General features: G+C 49.2%; 1 protein-coding gene across 1 annotated transcript in view; it reads left to right on the top strand.

The window, feature by feature from the left end:
• Positions 1 to 18,850, top strand: part of samd13 (sterile alpha motif domain containing 13) — a 44,516-nt gene extending 25,666 nt beyond the window's left edge. The window contains 4 exon segments of the mRNA XM_078408128.1: positions 4,220 to 4,301; positions 9,945 to 10,038; positions 11,880 to 11,988; positions 16,623 to 18,850. Coding sequence (XP_078264254.1) covers positions 4,220 to 4,301; positions 9,945 to 10,038; positions 11,880 to 11,988; positions 16,623 to 16,772 — 435 coding nt within the window. The 3' untranslated portion in view covers positions 16,773 to 18,850.
• Positions 18,851 to 19,083: the final 233 nt, after the last annotated feature.

Raw genomic sequence — 19,083 nt, 5'->3', positions numbered from 1 at the left:
AGATCAGATGGATGCACAGAGTCTCTTGTCCAGCGTAGGTGAATCGAGGGCCAGAGGACACAGGTTTAAGGTGAGAGGGGAGAGATTTAATAGGAATCTGAGGGGTAACTTTTTCACACAGAGGGTGGTGGGTGTGTGGAACAAGCTGCCAGAGGAGGTAGTTGAGGCTGGGACTATCCAAACATTTAAGAAACAGTTAGACAGATACATGATTGGACAGGATTGGAGGGATATGGGCCAAATGCGGGCAGGTGGGACTAGTGTAGCTGGGACATTGTTGGCCGATGTGGGCAAGTTGGGGCTGTTTCCACACTCTATCTCTCTATGATAATTGAACATAGAAACATAGAAACATAGGTGCAGGAGTAGGCCATTTGGCCCTTCGAGTCTGCACCGCCATTCAATATGACCATGGCTGATCATCCAGCCCAGTAACCTGTACCTGCCTTCTCTCCATACCCCCTGATCCCTTTAGCCACAAGGGCCACATCTAACTCTTAAATATAGCCAATGAACTGGCCTCAACTACCTTCTGTGGCAGAGAATTTCACAGACTCACCACTCTCTGTGAAGAAATGTTTTCTCATCTCAGTCCTAAAAGACTTCCCCCTTATCCTTAAGCTGTGACCCCTGGTTCTGGATTCCCCCAACATCGGGAACAATCTTCCCGCATCTAGCCTCTCCAACCCCTTAAGAATTTTATATGTTTCTATAAGATCCCCCCTCAGTCTTCTAAATTCCAGCGAGTACAAGCCCAGTCTATCCAGTCTTTCCTCATATGAAAGTCCCGCCATCCCAGGGATCAATCTGGTGAACCTTCTCTGTACTCCCTCTAAGGCAAGAACGTCTTTCCTCAGGTTAGGAGACCAAAACTGCACACAATACTCCAGGTGCGGTCTCACCAAGACCCTGTACAACTGCAGCAGAACCTCCCTGTTCCTAAACTCAAATCCTCTTTCTGTCTGTGTAAACTGGCTGAGGATTGACAGTAAAGTTGACTTTGACTTTGACTTTGACTTTGACTATGAATGCCAACATACCATTCGCTTTCTTCACTGCCTGCTGCACCTGCATGCTTGCTTTCAATGACTGGTGCACCATGACACCCAGGTCACGTTGCATCTCCCCTTCTCCCAATCGGTCACCATTCAGGTAATACTCTGCTTTCCTGTTCTTGCCGCCAAAGTGGATAACCTCACATTTATCCACATTATATTGCATCTGCCATGCATTTGCCCACTCGCCTAATCTATCCAAGTCACTCTGCAGCCTCCTAGCATTCTCGCAGCTAACACTGCCACCCAGCTTCGTGTCATCCGCAAACTTAGAGATGTTGCATTCAATTCCCTCGTCCAAATCATTAATATACACTGTAAATAACTGGGGTCCCAGCACTGAGCCTTGCGGTACCCCACTAGTCACTGCCTGCCATTCCGAAAAGGACCCGTTTATTCCTACTCTTTGCTTCCTGTCCGCCAACCAATTTTCTATCCACCTCAACACTGAACCCTCAATACCGTGTGCTTTAAGTTTGTACACCAATCTCCTATGTGGGACCTTGTCGAAGGCCTTCTGAAAGTCCAGATATAACACATCGACTGGTTCTCCCTTATCCACTCTATTAGTTACATCCTCGAAAAATTCTATAAGATTTGTCAGACACGATTTGCCTTTGGTAAATCCATGCTGACTTTGTCCGATGATTTCACCACTTTCCAAATGTAATGCTATCACATCTTTAATAACTGACTCTAGCATTTTCCCCACTACCGATGTTAGGCTAACTGGTCTATAATTCCCCGTTTTCTCTCCCTCCCTTTTTAAAAAGTGGGGTTACATTAGCTACCCTCCAGTCCTCAGGAACTACTCCAGAATCTAAGGTGTTTTGAAAAATTATCACTAATGCATCCACTATTTCTGAGGCTACTTCCTTAAGCACTCTGGGATGCAGCCTATCTGACCCTGGGGATTTATCTGCCTTTAATCCATTTAATTTACCTAACACCACTTCCCGACTAACCTGGATTTCCCTCAGTTCCTCCATCTCATTAGACCCCCGGTCCCCCGCTATTTCCGGCAGATTGTTTATGTCTTCCTTAGTGAAGACAGAACCAAAGTATTTGTTCAATTGGTCTGCCATCTCCTTGTTCCCTATGATCAATTCACCTGTTTCCGACTGCAAGGGACCTACATTTGTCTTAACTAATCTTTTTCTCTTGACATATCTATAAAAGCTTTTGCAGTCAGTTTTTATGTTCCTTGCCAGTTTTCCCTCATAATCTATTTTCCCTTTCCTAATTAAGCCCTTTGTCCTCCTCTGCTGGACTCTGAATTTCTCCCAGTCCTCTGGTATGCTACTTTTTCTGGCTAATCTGTATGCTTCATCTTTTGTTTTAATACTATCCTTGATTTCCCTTGTTAGCCACGGATGCACTACCTTTCCTGGTTTGTTCTTTTGCCAAACTGGGATGAACACTTGTTGTAGTTCATCCATGCGACCTTTAAATACCTTCCATTGCATGTCCACTGTCAACCCTTTCAGCATCAATCGCCAGTCTATCTTGGACAATTCACGCCTCATACCCTCAAAGTTACCTTTCTTTAAGTTCAGAACACTTGTTTCTGTATTGACTTTGTCACTCTCCATCCTAATGAAGAACTCTACCATATTATGATCACTCTTGCCCAAGGGGCCTCGCACAACAAGACTGCTAACTAACCCTTCCTCATTACTCAATACCCAGTCTAGAATGGCCTGTTCTCTCGTTGGTTCCTCGACATGTTGGTTACAAAACCATCTCTCAAACATTCCAAAAAATCCTCTTCCTCAGCACCCCTGCCAGTTTGGTTCACCCAATCTATATGTAGATTGAAGTCACCCATTATAACTGCTGCACCTTTAGTGCACGCATTTCTAATTTCCTGCTTGATGCCATCCCCAACCTCACTACTGCTGTTAGGTGGCTTGTACACAACTCCCACTAGCGTTTTCTGCCCCTTAGTGTTTCGTAGCTCTACCCATATCGATTCCACTTCCTCCAAGCTAATGTCCTTCCTTTCCACTGCTTTAATCTCCTCTCTAACCAGTAACGCTACCCCACCTCCTTTTCCTTTCTGTCTATCCCGCCTGAATATAGAATATCCCTAGATGTTGAGCTCCCAGCCTTGGTCACCCTGGAGCCATGTCTCCGTAATCCCAACTATATCATAATCATTAATAACTATTTCCACATTTAATTCATCCACCTTATTACGTATACTCCTTGCATTGAGACACAAAGCCTTCAGGCTTGTTTTTACAACTCTCTTACCCCTTATACAATTATGTTGAAAAGTGGCCCTTTTTGATTTTTGCCCTGGATTTGTCTGCCTGCCACATTTACTTTTCACCTTGCTACCTATTGCCTCTACCCTCATTTTACACCCCTCTGCCTCTCTGCTCCTGCTCCCATCCCCCTGCCACATTAGTTTAAATCCTCCCCGACAGCACTAGCAAACACTCCCCCAAGGACATTGGTTCCATTCCAGTTCAGGTGCAGACCGTCCTGTTTGTACAGGTCCCACCTCTCCCAGAACTGGTTCCAATGTCCTAGAAATTTGAATCCCTCCCCCTTGCACCATTTTTCAAGCCACGTATTCATCTGAAATATCCTCCTATTCCGACTCTGACTAGCACGTGGCACTGGTAGTAATCCAGAGATTATTACCTTTGAGGTCCTACTTTTAAGTTTATCTCCTAGCTCTCTAAATTCACCTTGTAGGACCTCATCCCGTTTTTTACCTATATCGTTGGTGCCAATGTGCACCACGACAACTGGCTGTTCACCCTCCCCCCCCAGTGTACAAATACATGTATAATATTTAGCGTAACGTAAAGCCAGCAATTTCCGTTCAGAGATAGTCTGAGGGGGTCATAGTTAAAGTAAGAAATGTTGCTGTTGGAGTGGAGATTTAAGAGTGTGGTGCGATTGTACGCAAATAGTTGCCTGGGTTGGGCGCCATCTTGGAGGCAAAAAAAAAGAAAAAATTCTGCAGCTACAGTAAAAAGAAACGCTGCTCTCGTACGACCATCCCGTACAGTGTTGTATAGCTGTCATGTGGTGTAGAATCTTTCTTCTGTTTGCCGGATCAAATGTGGAGATAGCAATCATTCCTTAGTAGTTTGGTTTGTAAACCAGTGCCTCCATCTCACTGTTCCCCTTTCTCTTTTGTGTTTCAGACGGAGCTCTTGAACTGTGATGGGTACAAGAAGTCTCGTGCCTTGAACGGTCTTGGCCATGATCTGTCGGGCAATTCCGCAGGTAGGCCAAGGCGCAGCCTTTAAACGGCGGGGCGGCGGGTAGCGCCGCTGCCTCACAGTGCCCGGACGCCCGGGTTTGATCCTGACCTCTGGTTTAGGTTTAGTTTCATTTAGAGATACTGCACGGAAACAGGCCCACCGGGTCCGTGCCGACCAGCGATCCCCGCACATTAACACTATCCTACACCCACTAGGGACAATTGTTACATTTACCAAACCAATTAACCTTCAAACCTGCACGTCTTTGGAGTGTGGGAGGAAACCGAAGATCTCGGAGAAAACCCACGCAGGTCACGGGGAGAGCGTACAAACTCCATACAGACAGCACCCGTAGTCGGGATTGAACCCGGGTCTCCGGCGCTGCATTCGCTGTAAGGCGGCACTCTACCGCTGCACCACCGTGGTCTTGTGGAGTCTGTACGTTCTCCCCGTGACCGCGCGGGTTTTCTCCGGGTGCTCTGACTGGTAACCTACAAACCTGCACGTCCTTGGGATGTGGGAGGAAACCAGAGCACCCGGAGAAAACCCACGCGGTCACGGGGAGAACGTGCAAACTCTGCACAGACAGCGCCTGAGGTCAGGATGGAACCCGGGTCACTGGAACTGTGAGGCAGCAGCACTATCCACTGCACCAAGTTCTCGTTGCGATACATGTGCAATAATCGGACATTATAATGAGTCACTTAGTGGAAGTTGTAAGTTTTTAAACTATTAATATTAAACATGGTGAGGTTTTTTTTTCACTCAGCAAATTATTGTCCTTGGGCTGAATGTTGGCGTAGGAGAGATTTATCATCCATTTCCATCAATTTTTCTTTGGCTCAGGAGAGGGCTTTTCAACACAGTATGAGAAAAAAATCTCCAGGTTATTTTTGTTTTATTTCTCTCATGATTATATACACCCCATTAAAGATCACCCCTCATCCTCCAGTGTTCCAAAGAATAAAGCGCTGGCCTAGCTCTCCCAGAAGATAAACCACACAAATTGCTGGAGTAATTCAGCGGGTCAGGCAGCGTCCCTAGAGAGGAATACACTTGTGGGTGTGTGACACACTAGTTCACAAGTTTAAGGTGAGGGGGGGAAAGATTTAATCGGATCCTGAGAGGTTAAAATCAGGTTTAAGGTGAGGGGGGAAAGATTTAATAGGAACCTGAGAGGTTAAACACAGGTTTAAGGTGAGGGGGGAAAGATTTAATAGGAACCTGAGGGGTAACTTTCTCACTCAGGGTGGTGCATGTATGGAATGAGTTGCCAGAGGAGGTAGTTGAGGCAGGTACTACAGTAACATACTATATAGCAGGTACTACAGTAACATACTATATAGCAGGTACTACAGTAACATACTATATAGCAGGTACTACAGTAACATACTATATAGCAGGTACTACAGTAACATACTATATAGCAGGTACTACAGTAACATACTATATAGCAGGTACTACAGTAACATACTGTATAGCAGGTACTACAGTAACATACTATATAGCAGGTACTATAGTAACATACTATATAGCAGGTACTACAGTAACATACTATATAGCAGGTACTATAGTAACATACTATATAGCAGGTACTACAGTAACATACTATATAGCAGGTACTATAGTAACATACTATATAGCAGGTACTACAGTAACATACTATATAGCAGGTACTATAGTAACATACTATATAGCAGGTATTACAGTAACATACTATATAGCAGGTACTATAGTAACATACTATATAGCAGGTACTATAGTAACATACTATTACTACAACTGTTATAGTACCTGCCTCAACTACCTCCTCTGGCAGCTCGTTCCATACACGCACCACGCTCTGAGTGAGAAAGTTACCCCTCAGGTTCCTATTAAATCATTCAAAAGACATTTGGACAGGTATGTGGATAGGACAGGTTTAGATGGATATGGGCCAAACGCTGGAAGGTGGGACGAGTGGAGATGGGCATCTTGGTCGGCATGGGCAAGTTGGGCCGAAGGGCCTGTTTCCGTGCTGTGTGGCTCTGTGACTCTCCGACCCAGGATTCATGTTCATAAGTGAGAGGAGCAGAATTAGGCCATTCGGCCCATCAACTCGGCTCCGCCATTCAATCATGGCTGATCTATCTCTCCCTCCTAACCCTATTCCCCTGCCTTCTCCCCGTAACCCCTGGCACCCTGACCGGGCATAAGGAACATTTGCACAAAGCCACAGAAGGGGGAGGAGACTGGGCTTCACATTGGGGGTGAGAAAGCAGAGCACATGTACACACACATGGGGCAGGGAAAGAAGGTGCAATCTGTGCATCTGTCCCCATTTCTTCCCCCCTCTCTCTCTCTTTGTAAATCCTCCCATCCACCTCTCCCTCTTTCCCCTCACCTGCCTGCCCGCTTTTTAGTTTAGTGTAGAGATACGGCGTGGAAACAGGCCTTTCGGCCCACCGAGTCTGCACCGACCAGCGATGGCAGCACACTAAAATTATCCTTCACACACTAGGGACAATTTACAATTTGACCAAAGCCAATTAACCTGCCAACCAGTACGTTTTTTTCGAGTGTGGGAGGAAACCCGAAGCACCCGTAGAAATCCCACGCAGGTCACGGGGAGAACGTACAAACTCCGTACAGACAGCACCTGTAGTCGGGATGGAACCCGGGTCTCCGGCGCTGTGAGGCAGCAACTCTACCGCTGCGCTGGGCAGATGTTTTGTGTTTTAATTATCCTGCACTGATGTACTTAATATGTTGTTAGAATTTTTAATTACATAATTGGTTAATCTAATTTATAGGCTTAATTCTGAATGCTTTAAAGTGATATTTCTTTCATCGTTAAAGGCGTCAGTGTGGTTGGTAATTCAAGGATTCATTGATGGAATGAGAGGTACAAAGTGGCTTAAAATGTTTATAAAAACACGCAGTGAGTGGCAGAGATGAGATGAATGGTCAAAGTCGGTCACCCAGGGCAGGGGAGCCTAGAAGGATGAATTTAGAAGGACGAGAGGGGATCTTATAGAGACAATTAAAATTCTTTGAGGATTGGACAGGCTAGATGCAAGAAACATGTTCCCGATGTTGGGGGAGTCCAGAACCAGGGGTCACAGTTTACGAATAAGGGGTACGCCATTTAGGACTGAGATGAGGAAAAACTTTTTCACCCAGAGAGTTGTGAATCTGTGGCATTCTATCATATCATATCATATATATACAGCCGGAAACAGGCCTTTTCGGCCCTCCAAGTCCGTGCCGCCCAGTGATCCCCGCACATTAACACTATCCTACACCCACTAGGGACAATTTTTACATTTACCCAGCCAATTAACCTACATACCTGTACGTCTTTGGAGTGTGGGAGGAAACCGAAGATCTCGGAGAAAACCCACGCAGGTCACGGGGAGAACGTACAAACTCCTTACAGTGCAGCACCCGTAGTCAGGATCGAACCTGAGTCTCCGGCGCTGCATTCGCTGTAAAGCAGCAACTCTACCGCTGCGCTACCGTGCCGCCCTGCTACAGAGGGCAGTGGAGGCCGATTCACTGGATGGTTTCAAGAGAGAGTTAAGATATAATTCTTAGGGCTAACGGAACCAAGGGATATGGGGAGAAGGCAGGAACGGGGTACTGATTTTGGATGATCGGCCATGATCACAATGAATGACGGTGCTGGCTTGAAGGGCCGAATGGCCTCCTCCTGCACCTATTTTCTATGTTCTAAAATTAGAGGGCACAGCGGTGGAGTTGCTGCCTCACAGCGCCATATACCTGGTTCGATCCTGACTATGGGTGCTGCCTGTACGGAGTTTGTGCGTTCTCACTGTGACCGCGTGGGTTTTCTCCGGGTGCTCTGGTTTCCTCCCACACTCCAAAGACGTGCGGGTTTGTAGGTTAATTGACTTCGGTGAAAATAGGATAGTGCTAAGTGCTAGTGCAGGGGGTGAACGCTGGTTGGCGTGGACTCGGAGGGGCAGAAGGGCCTGTTTCCATGCTTTAAAGTGTGTAGGTTTAGGATGAGTGAGTTTTTTAGGCTGGAAAGGATGGATTTTTTAGAAAGAATGGATATGGATTGTGTAGGTAGATAAGAGTTGGACTTGGCATCATGTTCGGCACAGACATTGTGGGCCGAAGGGCCTGTTCTCGTGCTGTACTGTTCTATATGGGCCAAATGGGACCAAATGGACTCGGTGGGCCGAAGGGCCTGTTTCCACGCTGTATCTCTAACCTAAACTCAACTCAACTCAGGAATACAATAGTGTAGGAAGGAACTGCAGATGCAGGTTTACACCGAAGATAGACACAAAGTGCTGGAGTAACTCAGCGGGACGGGCAGCATCTCTGGGGAGAGGAATGGGTGACGTTTCCGGGATCGAGACCCTTCTTCTGAAATGGATGGGATCTGGGTCCTTATCTTCCTTCAACAAGATGGAAGTAACTTACTTCCTCACCACCCTGAAACTCACCCCGGCCACTCCCTCTTCTCCCCTCTCCCATTGGGCAAGAGGTACAGAAGTGTGAAAACACTTGATTAGTACGGGTGTCAGGGGTTATGGGGCGAAGGCAGGAGATTGGGGTGAAGAGGAAGAGATAGATCAGCTATGATAGAATGGCGGAGTAGACTTGTTGGGCCGAATGGCCTAATTCTGCTCCTTGAACCTATGAAGGGCCACCTCCAGATTCAGGGACAGTTTCTTCCCGGCTGTTATCAGGCAACTGGACCAGCCACTCACCAACTAGAGAGCGGTCCTGACCTCCCATCTACCTCATTGGAGACCCTCGGACTATCTTTGATTGAACTTTGCTGATTGGAGACCCTCGGACCTCATTGGAGACCCTTGGACTATCTTTGATTGGACTTTACTTTGCACTAAACTTTATTCCCTTATCATGTGTCTGCACACTGTGGACGGCTCGATTGTAATAATGTATTGTCTTTCTGCTGACTGGTTAGCAAGCAACAAAAGCTTTTCACTGTACCTCGCTCGGTACACGTGACCATAAACCAGAACTGAACTGAAGACAATCGGATTTCACTGGACTTTAGAAACATAGAAACATAGAAAATAGGTGCAGGAGTAGGCCATTCGGCCCTTCGAGCCTGCACCGCCATTCAATATGATCATGGCTGATCATCCAACTCAGTATCCCTTACCTGCCTTCTCTCCATACCCCCTGATCCCTTTAGCCACAAGGGCCACATCTAACTACCTCTTAAATATAGCCAATGAACTGGCCTCAACTACCTTCTGTGGCAGAGAATTCCACAGATTCATCACTCTTGCACTAAACGTTATTCCCTCTATTCTCTATCTGTACACTGAGCGTCTTGATGGTAATCACGTACAGTCTATAGACACAAAATGCTGGAGTAACTCAGCAGGACAGCCGGCATCTCCGGAGAGAAGGAATGTGTGACGTTTTGGGTCAAGACCCTTCCTCAGTCTCGACCCGAAACGTCACCCATTCCTTCTCTCCGGAGATGCTGCCTGAACCTCTGAGTAACTTTGGCATTTTTTGTCCATCTTGGGTTTAAACCAGTGTCTGCAGTTCCTTCCTGCACACCATGCACAGCCTTTCAGCTGACTGGATAGCACGCAACAAAAATGCCTTCTCGGGACGCGTGACAACAATGAACTGAACTAACCGCTGCAACCTCTTCCCTTCCCCCAAGGTGTGGAGATGCGAGGAGCCTCCTGCCTGCCCACTCCCTCGGCATCACCAGTGGAGATGAAGACCTTTGAGACCAGCGCCCTGGGCATGGAGAGGTATGTATCCACTCTCCCCTCGCCACCATTCACAGAACACACAACGGTACAGATGCTCCTCGACTGACCATGCTTCCACGTGATATTTTGACTTTACGCCGGTGCAAAGGCGATACACGTTCTGTATAAACCGTGCTTCAAGTGTTGAATTATGATCTTCTCCGGGGCGAGTGATATGCGGTACGATACTCTCTTGTGATGCCGGGCCACGGCAGCGAGCCACAGCTCCCAGTCAGCCGACCGGCTACGGTGTTGGGTAGGTTAGGTGGCTGTGATGTTGGGTGGGTTAGGTGGCTGTGATGTTGGGTAGGTTAGGTGGCTGTGATGTTGGGTAGGTTAGGTGGCTGTGATGTTGGGTAGGTTAGGTGGCTGTGATGTTGGGTAGGTTAGGTGTATTAAATGCAATTTCGACTTACGATATTTTCGATTTACGATGGGCTTATCAGAACGTAACCCTATAGTAAGTCCAGGAGCATCTGTGCAGCACAAGAACGGATTACAGACACAGGATAAAAGTGTATTATCAAGAACCCTGCTATACTTAGAACATTTCAGCACAGGAACAGGCCCTTCGGCCCAAAGCATCTCCCCTCTCTGATAAATAAGGTAGAATTAGGCCATTCGGCCCATCAAGTCTACTCCGCCATTCAATCATGGCTGATCTATCTCTCCGTCCCAACCCCATTCCCCTGCCTTCTTCCCACAACCCCCGACACCCGCACTGATCGAGAATCTATCTATCTCTGCCTTAAATATATCCACTGACTTGGCTTCCACAGCCGTCTGTGGCAAAGAATTCCACAGATTCACCACCCTCTGACTTAACGAGTCTTTGACATTTCCACGCTGGGGAAAGGTTCTGACTGTCTACCCTATTGATGCCTCTCGGTTTTATATACCTCTATCAGGTCTTCCCTCAACCCCCAATGCTCCATAGAAAACAACCCAAGTTCATCCAACCTCTCCCTGGTGCTGTTCCCCTCCCATCCAGCATCATTCTGGTAAACCTTGTCTGCACTCTCCTCATCCCCACATCCTTCATGTAACGAGAAGACCACAACCCCACATTATATACCAGATACGGCCAGGCCAAGACGTCAAGATTTATTGTCACGTGTACCAAATAAGGTACAGTGAAATTTGAGTTACCATACAGCCACACTAAGTGAAAAGCAACGAGACACACAGCCACATAAAATAAAATTTAACATAAACATCTTCCACAGCGGACTCCACATTCCTCACTGTGATGGAAGGTAATAAAGTTCAAGCATCTTCCTCTTTGTTCACCTGTCCATGTCCTCCAGAGATGCTGCCTGACCCGCTGACTTACTCCAGCACTCTGTGAATCGTCACCTATCCATGTTCTCCAGAGATGCTGCCTGACCCGCTGAGTTACTCCAGCACTCTGTGAATCGTCATCTATCCATGTTCTCCACAGATGCTGCCTGACCCGCTGAGTTACTCCAGCACTTTGCGTCTATTTTTGGTTCAGTGTTTAGTTTAGAGATACAGCGCGGAAACAGGCACTTCAGTCCACCAGGTCCGCGCCGACCAGCGATCCCCGCACACTGACACTCTCCTACACACACTAGGGACAATTTACAATTTTACCGAAGCCAATTAACCTTCAAACCTGTACGTCCGTGGAGCACCCAGAGGAAACCAACGCGGGTCACGGGGAGAACGTACAGACTCCATACAGACAGCATCGGGGTCGAGCGAGGGTCTCTGACGCTGTGAGGCAGCAGCTCTACCCGCTGCGCCATGGTGTGTGGTTTGGTTGGCGGTCAGGCACAGCCCCGGGCTGATTGTTTGAGACGATCTCTCTCTCTCCCTAGCTCGGTGGAGAGCGTGCGGCTCGATCCTGTAGAGTGGACAATCCTGGACGTCTTCAACTACTTCAAGAAGGCTGGCTTTGAGGACCAGGCTGCGGCCTTTCAGGAACAGGTGGGTGCGTCAAGGACAAGGGAACAAGTCCGCGGTCGGATGTGTGTTGCTTGTCGACCCAGAGATCGATGGGTTCTTGATTAGCACCGCTGTCAGGGGTTATGACATACTGGAGGAACAGCACCTCATATTCCGCTTAGGAACCTGACAACAGATTCCTGATTAGTACGGGTGTTAATGGGAGAAGGCAGGAGAATGGGGCTAGGAGGGAGAGATAGATCAGCCATGATTGAATGGCAGAGCAGACTTGATGGGCCGAATGGCCTAATTCTGCTCCTATCTTAAGGATAGTGGAGTCAGGGGGTATGGGGAGAAGGCAGGAACGGGGTACTGATTGAGAATGATCAGCCATGATCACATTGAATGGCGTAGCTGGCTCGAAGGGCCGAATGGCCTCCTCCTGCACCAATTGTCTATTGTCTATTGTCTATCCCTTATGAACATGAATCCTGGGTCATAGAGTCGTAGAGCTACACAGCACGGCAACAGGCCCTTCGGCCCAACTTGCCCATGCTGACCAAGATGCCCCATCTACACTAGTCCCACCTGCCCGCGTTTGGCCCATATCCCTCTAAACCTGTCCTGTCCGTGTACCTGTCCGAATGTCTTTTAAATGTTGTTATAGTACCCGCCTCAACTACCTCCTCTTGAGTTGCTCTCCCTCCTTGCCTGAGCATGAAGCAGTAAGGCGGAGATAGAGCTCTTAAGGATAGCGGAGTCAGGGGGTATGGGGCGAAGGCAGGAACGGGATACTGATTGAGAATGATCAGCCATGATCACATTGAATGGTGGTGCTGGCTCGAAGGGCCAAATGGCCTCGTCCTGCACCTATTGCCTTGACAGATTCTTGATTAGTGCGGGTGTCAGGGGTTATGGGGAGAAGGCAGGAGAATGGGGTTAGGAGGGAGAGATAGATCAGCCGCGATTGAATGGCGGAGTGGACCTGATGGGCCGAATGGCCTAATTCTGCTCCCGTGGCTTTTGACGTTCCTTATGAAGTGGTGCAGCTGGTGGAGGTTCGATCCTGACCTTGGGTACTTACTGCCTGTACGGAGATTTAAGAGGGGATTTGAAGAACGACATTTTAAACAGAGGCTGGTGGATAGTTTCACTTTAATTTATTGTCATGTGTACTGAAGTACAGTGAAAAGATGTTGTTCGGTGCGAACCAGTTAGCAGAAAGACAATACGTGATTACAATCGAGCCGTCCACAGTGTACAGATACATGATAAGGGAATAATATTTAGTGCAAGGTAAAGCCAGCAAAGTCCGATCAAGGATAGTCCGAGGGTCACCAATGAGGTAGATAGTAGTTCAGCACTGCTCTCTGGTTGTGGTAGGACGGTTCAGTTGCCTGATAACAGCCGGGAAGAAACTGTCCCTGAATCTGGAGGTGTGCGTTTTCACACTTCTGTACCTCTTGCCCGATGGGAGGGGGGAGAAGAGGGAGTGGCCGGGGTGAGACTGGTCCTTGATGATGCTGCTGGCCTTGCCGAGGCAGCGTGAGGTGCAGATGGAGTCAATGGAAGGGAGGTTGGTTCGTGCGATGGTCTGGGCTGCGTCCACAATTCACTGTAATTTCTTGCGGTCTTGGGTGGAGCTGTTCCCAAACCGCGCTGTGATGCGTCCCGATAATATGCTTCCCACGTGGCGCACAGTTACGTGGCTTTGGGCTTTCCAGTCCTCTCGTGGAATGAATCTCTGGCCATTTTTGTCGTGCGGAGATCACGACGATCACCAGGTGTTGAACTCCGCGTCATCTTTGAACTCACCGAGATTCAAAGTTTCATTCACCTAATGTTGCCTGGGGTAGTTCCTTTAAGGCCTCTCTTTAGTTTGGAGACACTGCTTGGAAACAGGCCCTTCGGCCCGTCGAGTCCGCGTCGACCAGCGATCACCCGTTCGCACTCGTTCCATGTCATCCCACTTTTCCCTCCACTCCCGACACACGAGGGGCAATTTACTGAAGCCGATTAACCCGCACGTCTTTGGTGTGTGGGAGGAAACCGGAGCACCCGGAGGAAACCCACGCAGGTCACAGGGAGAACGTGCAAACTCCGTACAGACAGCACCATAGTCAGCATTGAACCTCCACCAGCTGTGCCACTTTGTAAGGGACGTTACAAGTCACAGGAGCGGAATTAGGCCATTCGGCCCATCGACTCCACCAGTTGATCACGGCCGATCTATCTCTCCCTCTCAACCTTCTCCTGCCTTCTCCCCATCAATCCTGACCCCTGCATTAATCAAGAACCTGTCGATCTTCTCCTTAAAAATACCTGAAGGTAGACACAAAAAAGCTGGAGTAACTCAGCGGGTCAGGCAGCATCTCTGGAGAGAAGGAATGGGTGATGTTTCGGGTTGAGATCCCACTTGTCTTAGTCTCCACATCTATCTCTGCCTTAACGGTATCCACTGAGTTGGCCTCCACAGCCTTCTGTGGCAATGAATTCCACAGATTCACCACTAAAGAAATTCCTCCTCATCTCCTTTCAAAATGTACATCACATTTATTGGTGCCAAGTTTGGTTTGGTAGCTGTGTTGATGAGCCACCAGGTGGCGGCATGGTTGAAGAGATTCACAAGGACGTCATAGAACATAGAACAGTAACAACACAGGAACAGGAACCAGCCATATCTGTGTTGGGCATGTTGCCAATTCCAGTCGCCAGGACTGGAGGACTTCAGTTTCAAGGAGAGTTTGGAAAGGCGGGGCGTTTATCCCGGGGGGGGGGGGGGGGGTTCGGGCATTGATAGAGAAGACGGTCACAGTCCTTTGTGGAATCTAAGATTAAAGGGCACAGGTTTAAGGTGAGAGGGGAAAGGTTTAAAGAGGAACTGAGGGATAACATTTTTAAACAGGGTGGTGGGTACCTGGAATAGCTGCTAAACAGGTGGATACCGTTACAAGACTGCCACGTACCTGTGTTTGCACAGCGGTAGAGTTGCTGCCTCACAGCACCAGAGACCTGGGTTCGATCCTGACCTCGGGCGCTGTCTGTACAGAGTTTGTACGTTCTCCCCGTGACCTGTGTAGGTTTTCTCCAGGTGCTCCGGTTTCCTCCCACACTCCAAAGACGTGCAGGTTTGTCGGTTAATTGGCTTCTGTAAAGTTGTAAATTGTCCCTAGTGTGTGTAGGATAGAGCTAGTATACGGGGTGATCGCTGGCTGGCATGGACTAGGTGGGCTGAAAGGTCTGTTTCTTTGCCATCTCTCTAAACTAAACACTTAAACTTGTAGACAGGTGAATGGGGGGAAAGGTTTAGAGACATGTGTTCACTTTTGGTCACCAGGCTATAGGAAGGATGTTGTTAAGCTGGAAAGAGTGCAATTTACAATTAAACCAAGCAGCATATTAACCTACAACCAATAGACAATAGACAATAGGTGCAGGAGGAGGCCATTCGGCCCTTCGAGCCAGCACCGCCATTCAATGTGATCATGACTGATCATTCTCAATCAGTACCCCGTTCCTGCCTTCTCCCCATACCCCCTGACTCCGCTATCTTTAAGAGCTCTATCTAACTCTCTTGAATGCATTCAGAGAATTGGCCTCCACTGCCTTCTGAGGCAGAGAATTCCACAGATTCACAACTCTCTGACTGAAAAAGTTTTTCCTCATCTCCGTTCTAAATGGCCTACCCCTTATTCTTAAACTGTGGCCCCTGGTTCTGGACTCCCCCAACATTGGGAACATGTTTCCTGCCTCTAATGTGTCCAACCCCTTAATAATCTTAATAAAACCTGCAGGTCTTTGGAGTGTGGGTGGAAACCGGAGATCTCGGAGAAAACCCACGCTGGTCACGAGGAGAACGTGCAAACTGTACACAGACAGCACCCATAGTTAGATTTGAACCCGAGTCTTTGACGCTGTGAGGCAGCAACTCTACCGCCGCGCCACCGTGCCTGATGTCAACCTATTCCTTTCATGATGTTGTCCATCTCCATAAGCAGTTTAACTCTGGTTGGCTATTCCTGTTTCGGTCGCTTCTGGCCGACCGCGTGCGGCCTTCGTCTGACTTCACGAGGTGAACCTACGATGAGCGTTGTTTGTCAGCACTGGGCCTGCACTCGCTGGAGTTCAGAAGGACGAGGGGGGACCTCATTGAAACTCGCCGAACAGTGAGCGGCCTGGATAGAGTGGATGTGGAGAGGATGTTTCCACTAGTGGGAGAGTCCAGGACCAGAGGGCACAGTCTCAGAATTAAAGGACGTTCCTTTCGGAAGGAGATGAGGAGGAATTTCTTTAGTCAGAGAGTGGTGATTCTGTGGAATTCATTGCCACTGAAGGCTGTAGAGGCCAGGTCAGTGGATATTTTTAAGGCAGAGATAGATTCTTGATTGTAGGAAAATAACTGCAGATGCTGGTACAAATCGAAGGTGTCACAAAATGCTGGAGTAACTCAGCGGGTCAGGCAGCATCTAGGAGAGAGGGAATTGGTCGAGACCCTTCTTCAGACTGATGCCGATCGATTCTTGATCAGTACGGGTGTCAGGGGTTATGGGGAGAAGGCAGGGGATTGGGGTTGGGAGGGAGAGCTAGATCAGCCATGATTGAATGGCGGAGTGGACTTGATGGGCCGAATGGCCTAATTCTGCTCCTATCACTGACGACCTTGGATGCATCTGCAGGAAATCGACGGCAAGTCTCTCCTCCTCATGAAGCGCAGTGATGTTCTGACGGGGCTGGCGATCAAACTGGGGCCCGCACTCAAGATCTACGAATTCCACGTCAAAGCTTTGCAGATGAGTCACTTAAAGAGCAGCTCGTCGGAGTGTTAAACCCCCGCCCAGGAGATGATGGCTTGGTGTCAAATCCACCTACTGTGTTCCTTCCCCTCACCATCCCATCCCCCCCCCCCCCCCACCCCTCTCCTCCCCCATCCCTTCCCCTCTTCACCCCACCCCATCCCCTCTACCCCCCATCCCCTCTACCCCCCATCCCCTCTCCCCCATCCCCCCCACACCCCATCCCCTCTACCCCACACCCCTCTCCATCCCACCCCTCTCCATCCCACCCCTCTCCACCCCTCTCCTCCCCACCCCTCTCCTCCCCACCCCTCTCCTCCCCATCCCCTCTTCACCCCACCCCATCTCCTACCCCACCCCATCTCCTACCCCACCCCTCTCCTCCCCACCCCTCTCCTCCCCACCCCATCTCCTACCCCACCCCTCTCCTCCCCACCCCTCTCCTCCCCACCCCTCTCCTCCCCACCCCATCTCCTACCCCACCCCTCTCCTCCCCACCCCTCTCCTTCCCACCCCTCTCACCCCATCCCCTCTCCTCCCCACCCCCTCTACACCCCATCCCCTCTCCTCCCCATCCCTTCCCCTCCCCACCCTTCTCCACCCCATCCCCTCTCCTCCCTCCCCATCTTCCCCCCCCACCCCTCTTCTCCCCCACCCCACCCCTCTCCTCCCTCCCCATCTTTCCCCCCCACCCCTCTCCACCCCACCCCTCTCCTCCCCCACCCCTTCCCTCCCCCTGATTGTGTGTAGGTTGTTGGCGGTCCAGTATTAGGCTGCGTGTGGTCGGGGTGATGTCGGGCTGCGGTCTGATCGCGAGGGGCCTGTGTTGCTGTGCCCTTTCCTTACTGTGACCTGGGACCACCCCTCTGTTATTGTGAGCAGCCATGTATTTTGCTGCCCCCCCTCCCCCTCGTTCACCAAATGTATTTACATTGCATTCCTACGTGTGACCCAAAGATACTAGAGGAGCAAGATGAACCACTCCGTCAAAATTGCCCATACAATAGACAATAGATGCAGGAGGAGGCCATTCGGCCCTTCGAGCCAGCACCGCCATTCAATGTGATCATGGCTGATCATTCTCAATCAGTACCCCGTTCCTGCCTTCTCCCCATACCCCCTGACTCTGCTATCCTTAAGAGCTCTATCTAGCTCTCTCTTGAATGCATTCAGAGAATTGGCCTCCACTGCCTTCTGAGGCAGAGAATTCCACAGATTTACAACTCTCTGACTGAAAAAGGTTTTCCTCATCTCCGTTCTAAATGGCCTACCCCTTATTCTTAAACTGTGGCCCCTGGTTCTGGACTCCCCCAACATTGGGAACATGTTTCCATCCACAATCAGTACCCCTTTCCTGCCTTCTCCCTATACCCCTTGACTCCGCATATCCCTTGATTCCTCCACATCTCCTTCCTAAATGAACATCCTTTAATTCTGAGACTGTGCCCTCTGGTCCTAGACTCTCCCACTAGTGGAAACATCCTCTCCACATCCACTCTATCCAGGCCTTTCACTATTCGGTAAGTTTCAATGAGGTCCCCCCTCATTCTTCTAATCTCTGCTCCCTCCCTCCCTCTCTCTCTCTCTCTCTCTCTCTCCCTCCCTCCCTCTCTCCCTCCCTCCCTCCCTCCCTCCCTGCCTTGCTTTGTTCTCCGTATTTGTACGTGCACAGCGTATCCGTGAGTGTTTGTTGCACTTGTACGCATATTATTTGAGCTGGAAGCAAATGGTCACCGAATTCTTTCCCCCTCTTCCCTTCCTCCCCCCCCCCCCCCCCCCCCCGGCCCATTCCCTGCCCTCTAACTGTCTGTTTACGGGAGAGTTGGTTGCAACAGACAGAAAAGCAGTGAAATGCTAACCACTGTGTCTCCCTGTGTGTGTACACGCGTGTGCGTGTACATACGCTTGCGTGTGTGTGTGTGCGCATGTGTGCGTGTGTGAGAGGAATGTTAAGTTATGATTATGTTTTTTTGTGTGTGTGTGTGTGTATATTGCAGACTTGATCAACATATTGTAACCAGCCATCTCAAACTACAGATGTACATTGAAAGTATTTATACTTGTTGCTTAAGAGATGAAATGTTATATTAACTTTTTAAAAAAACAATAAGGTGCTGGTGAAACATTTGTGTTGCCTGTTCTTTTGCGGAAACGGAGTGGTACAGCACGGATACAGGCCCTTCGGCCCAACTCATGAGCCCAAGGGTCAGGAATCGGCCATTGGGCCCCATAGACAATAGGTACAGGAGTCGGCCATCCGGCCCTTCGAGCCAGCACCGCCATTCACTGTGATCATGGCTGATCATCCGCAATCAGTACCCCGTTCATGCCTTCACCCCATACC

The sequence above is a fragment of the Rhinoraja longicauda genome, chromosome 11 (genome assembly GCF_053455715.1).
Source record: "Rhinoraja longicauda isolate Sanriku21f chromosome 11, sRhiLon1.1, whole genome shotgun sequence".
Classification (NCBI taxonomy): Eukaryota; Metazoa; Chordata; class Chondrichthyes; order Rajiformes; family Arhynchobatidae; genus Rhinoraja; species Rhinoraja longicauda.
Note: the sequence above shows the minus strand (reverse complement) of the source record. Positions and strands in the feature narration are given on the sequence as shown.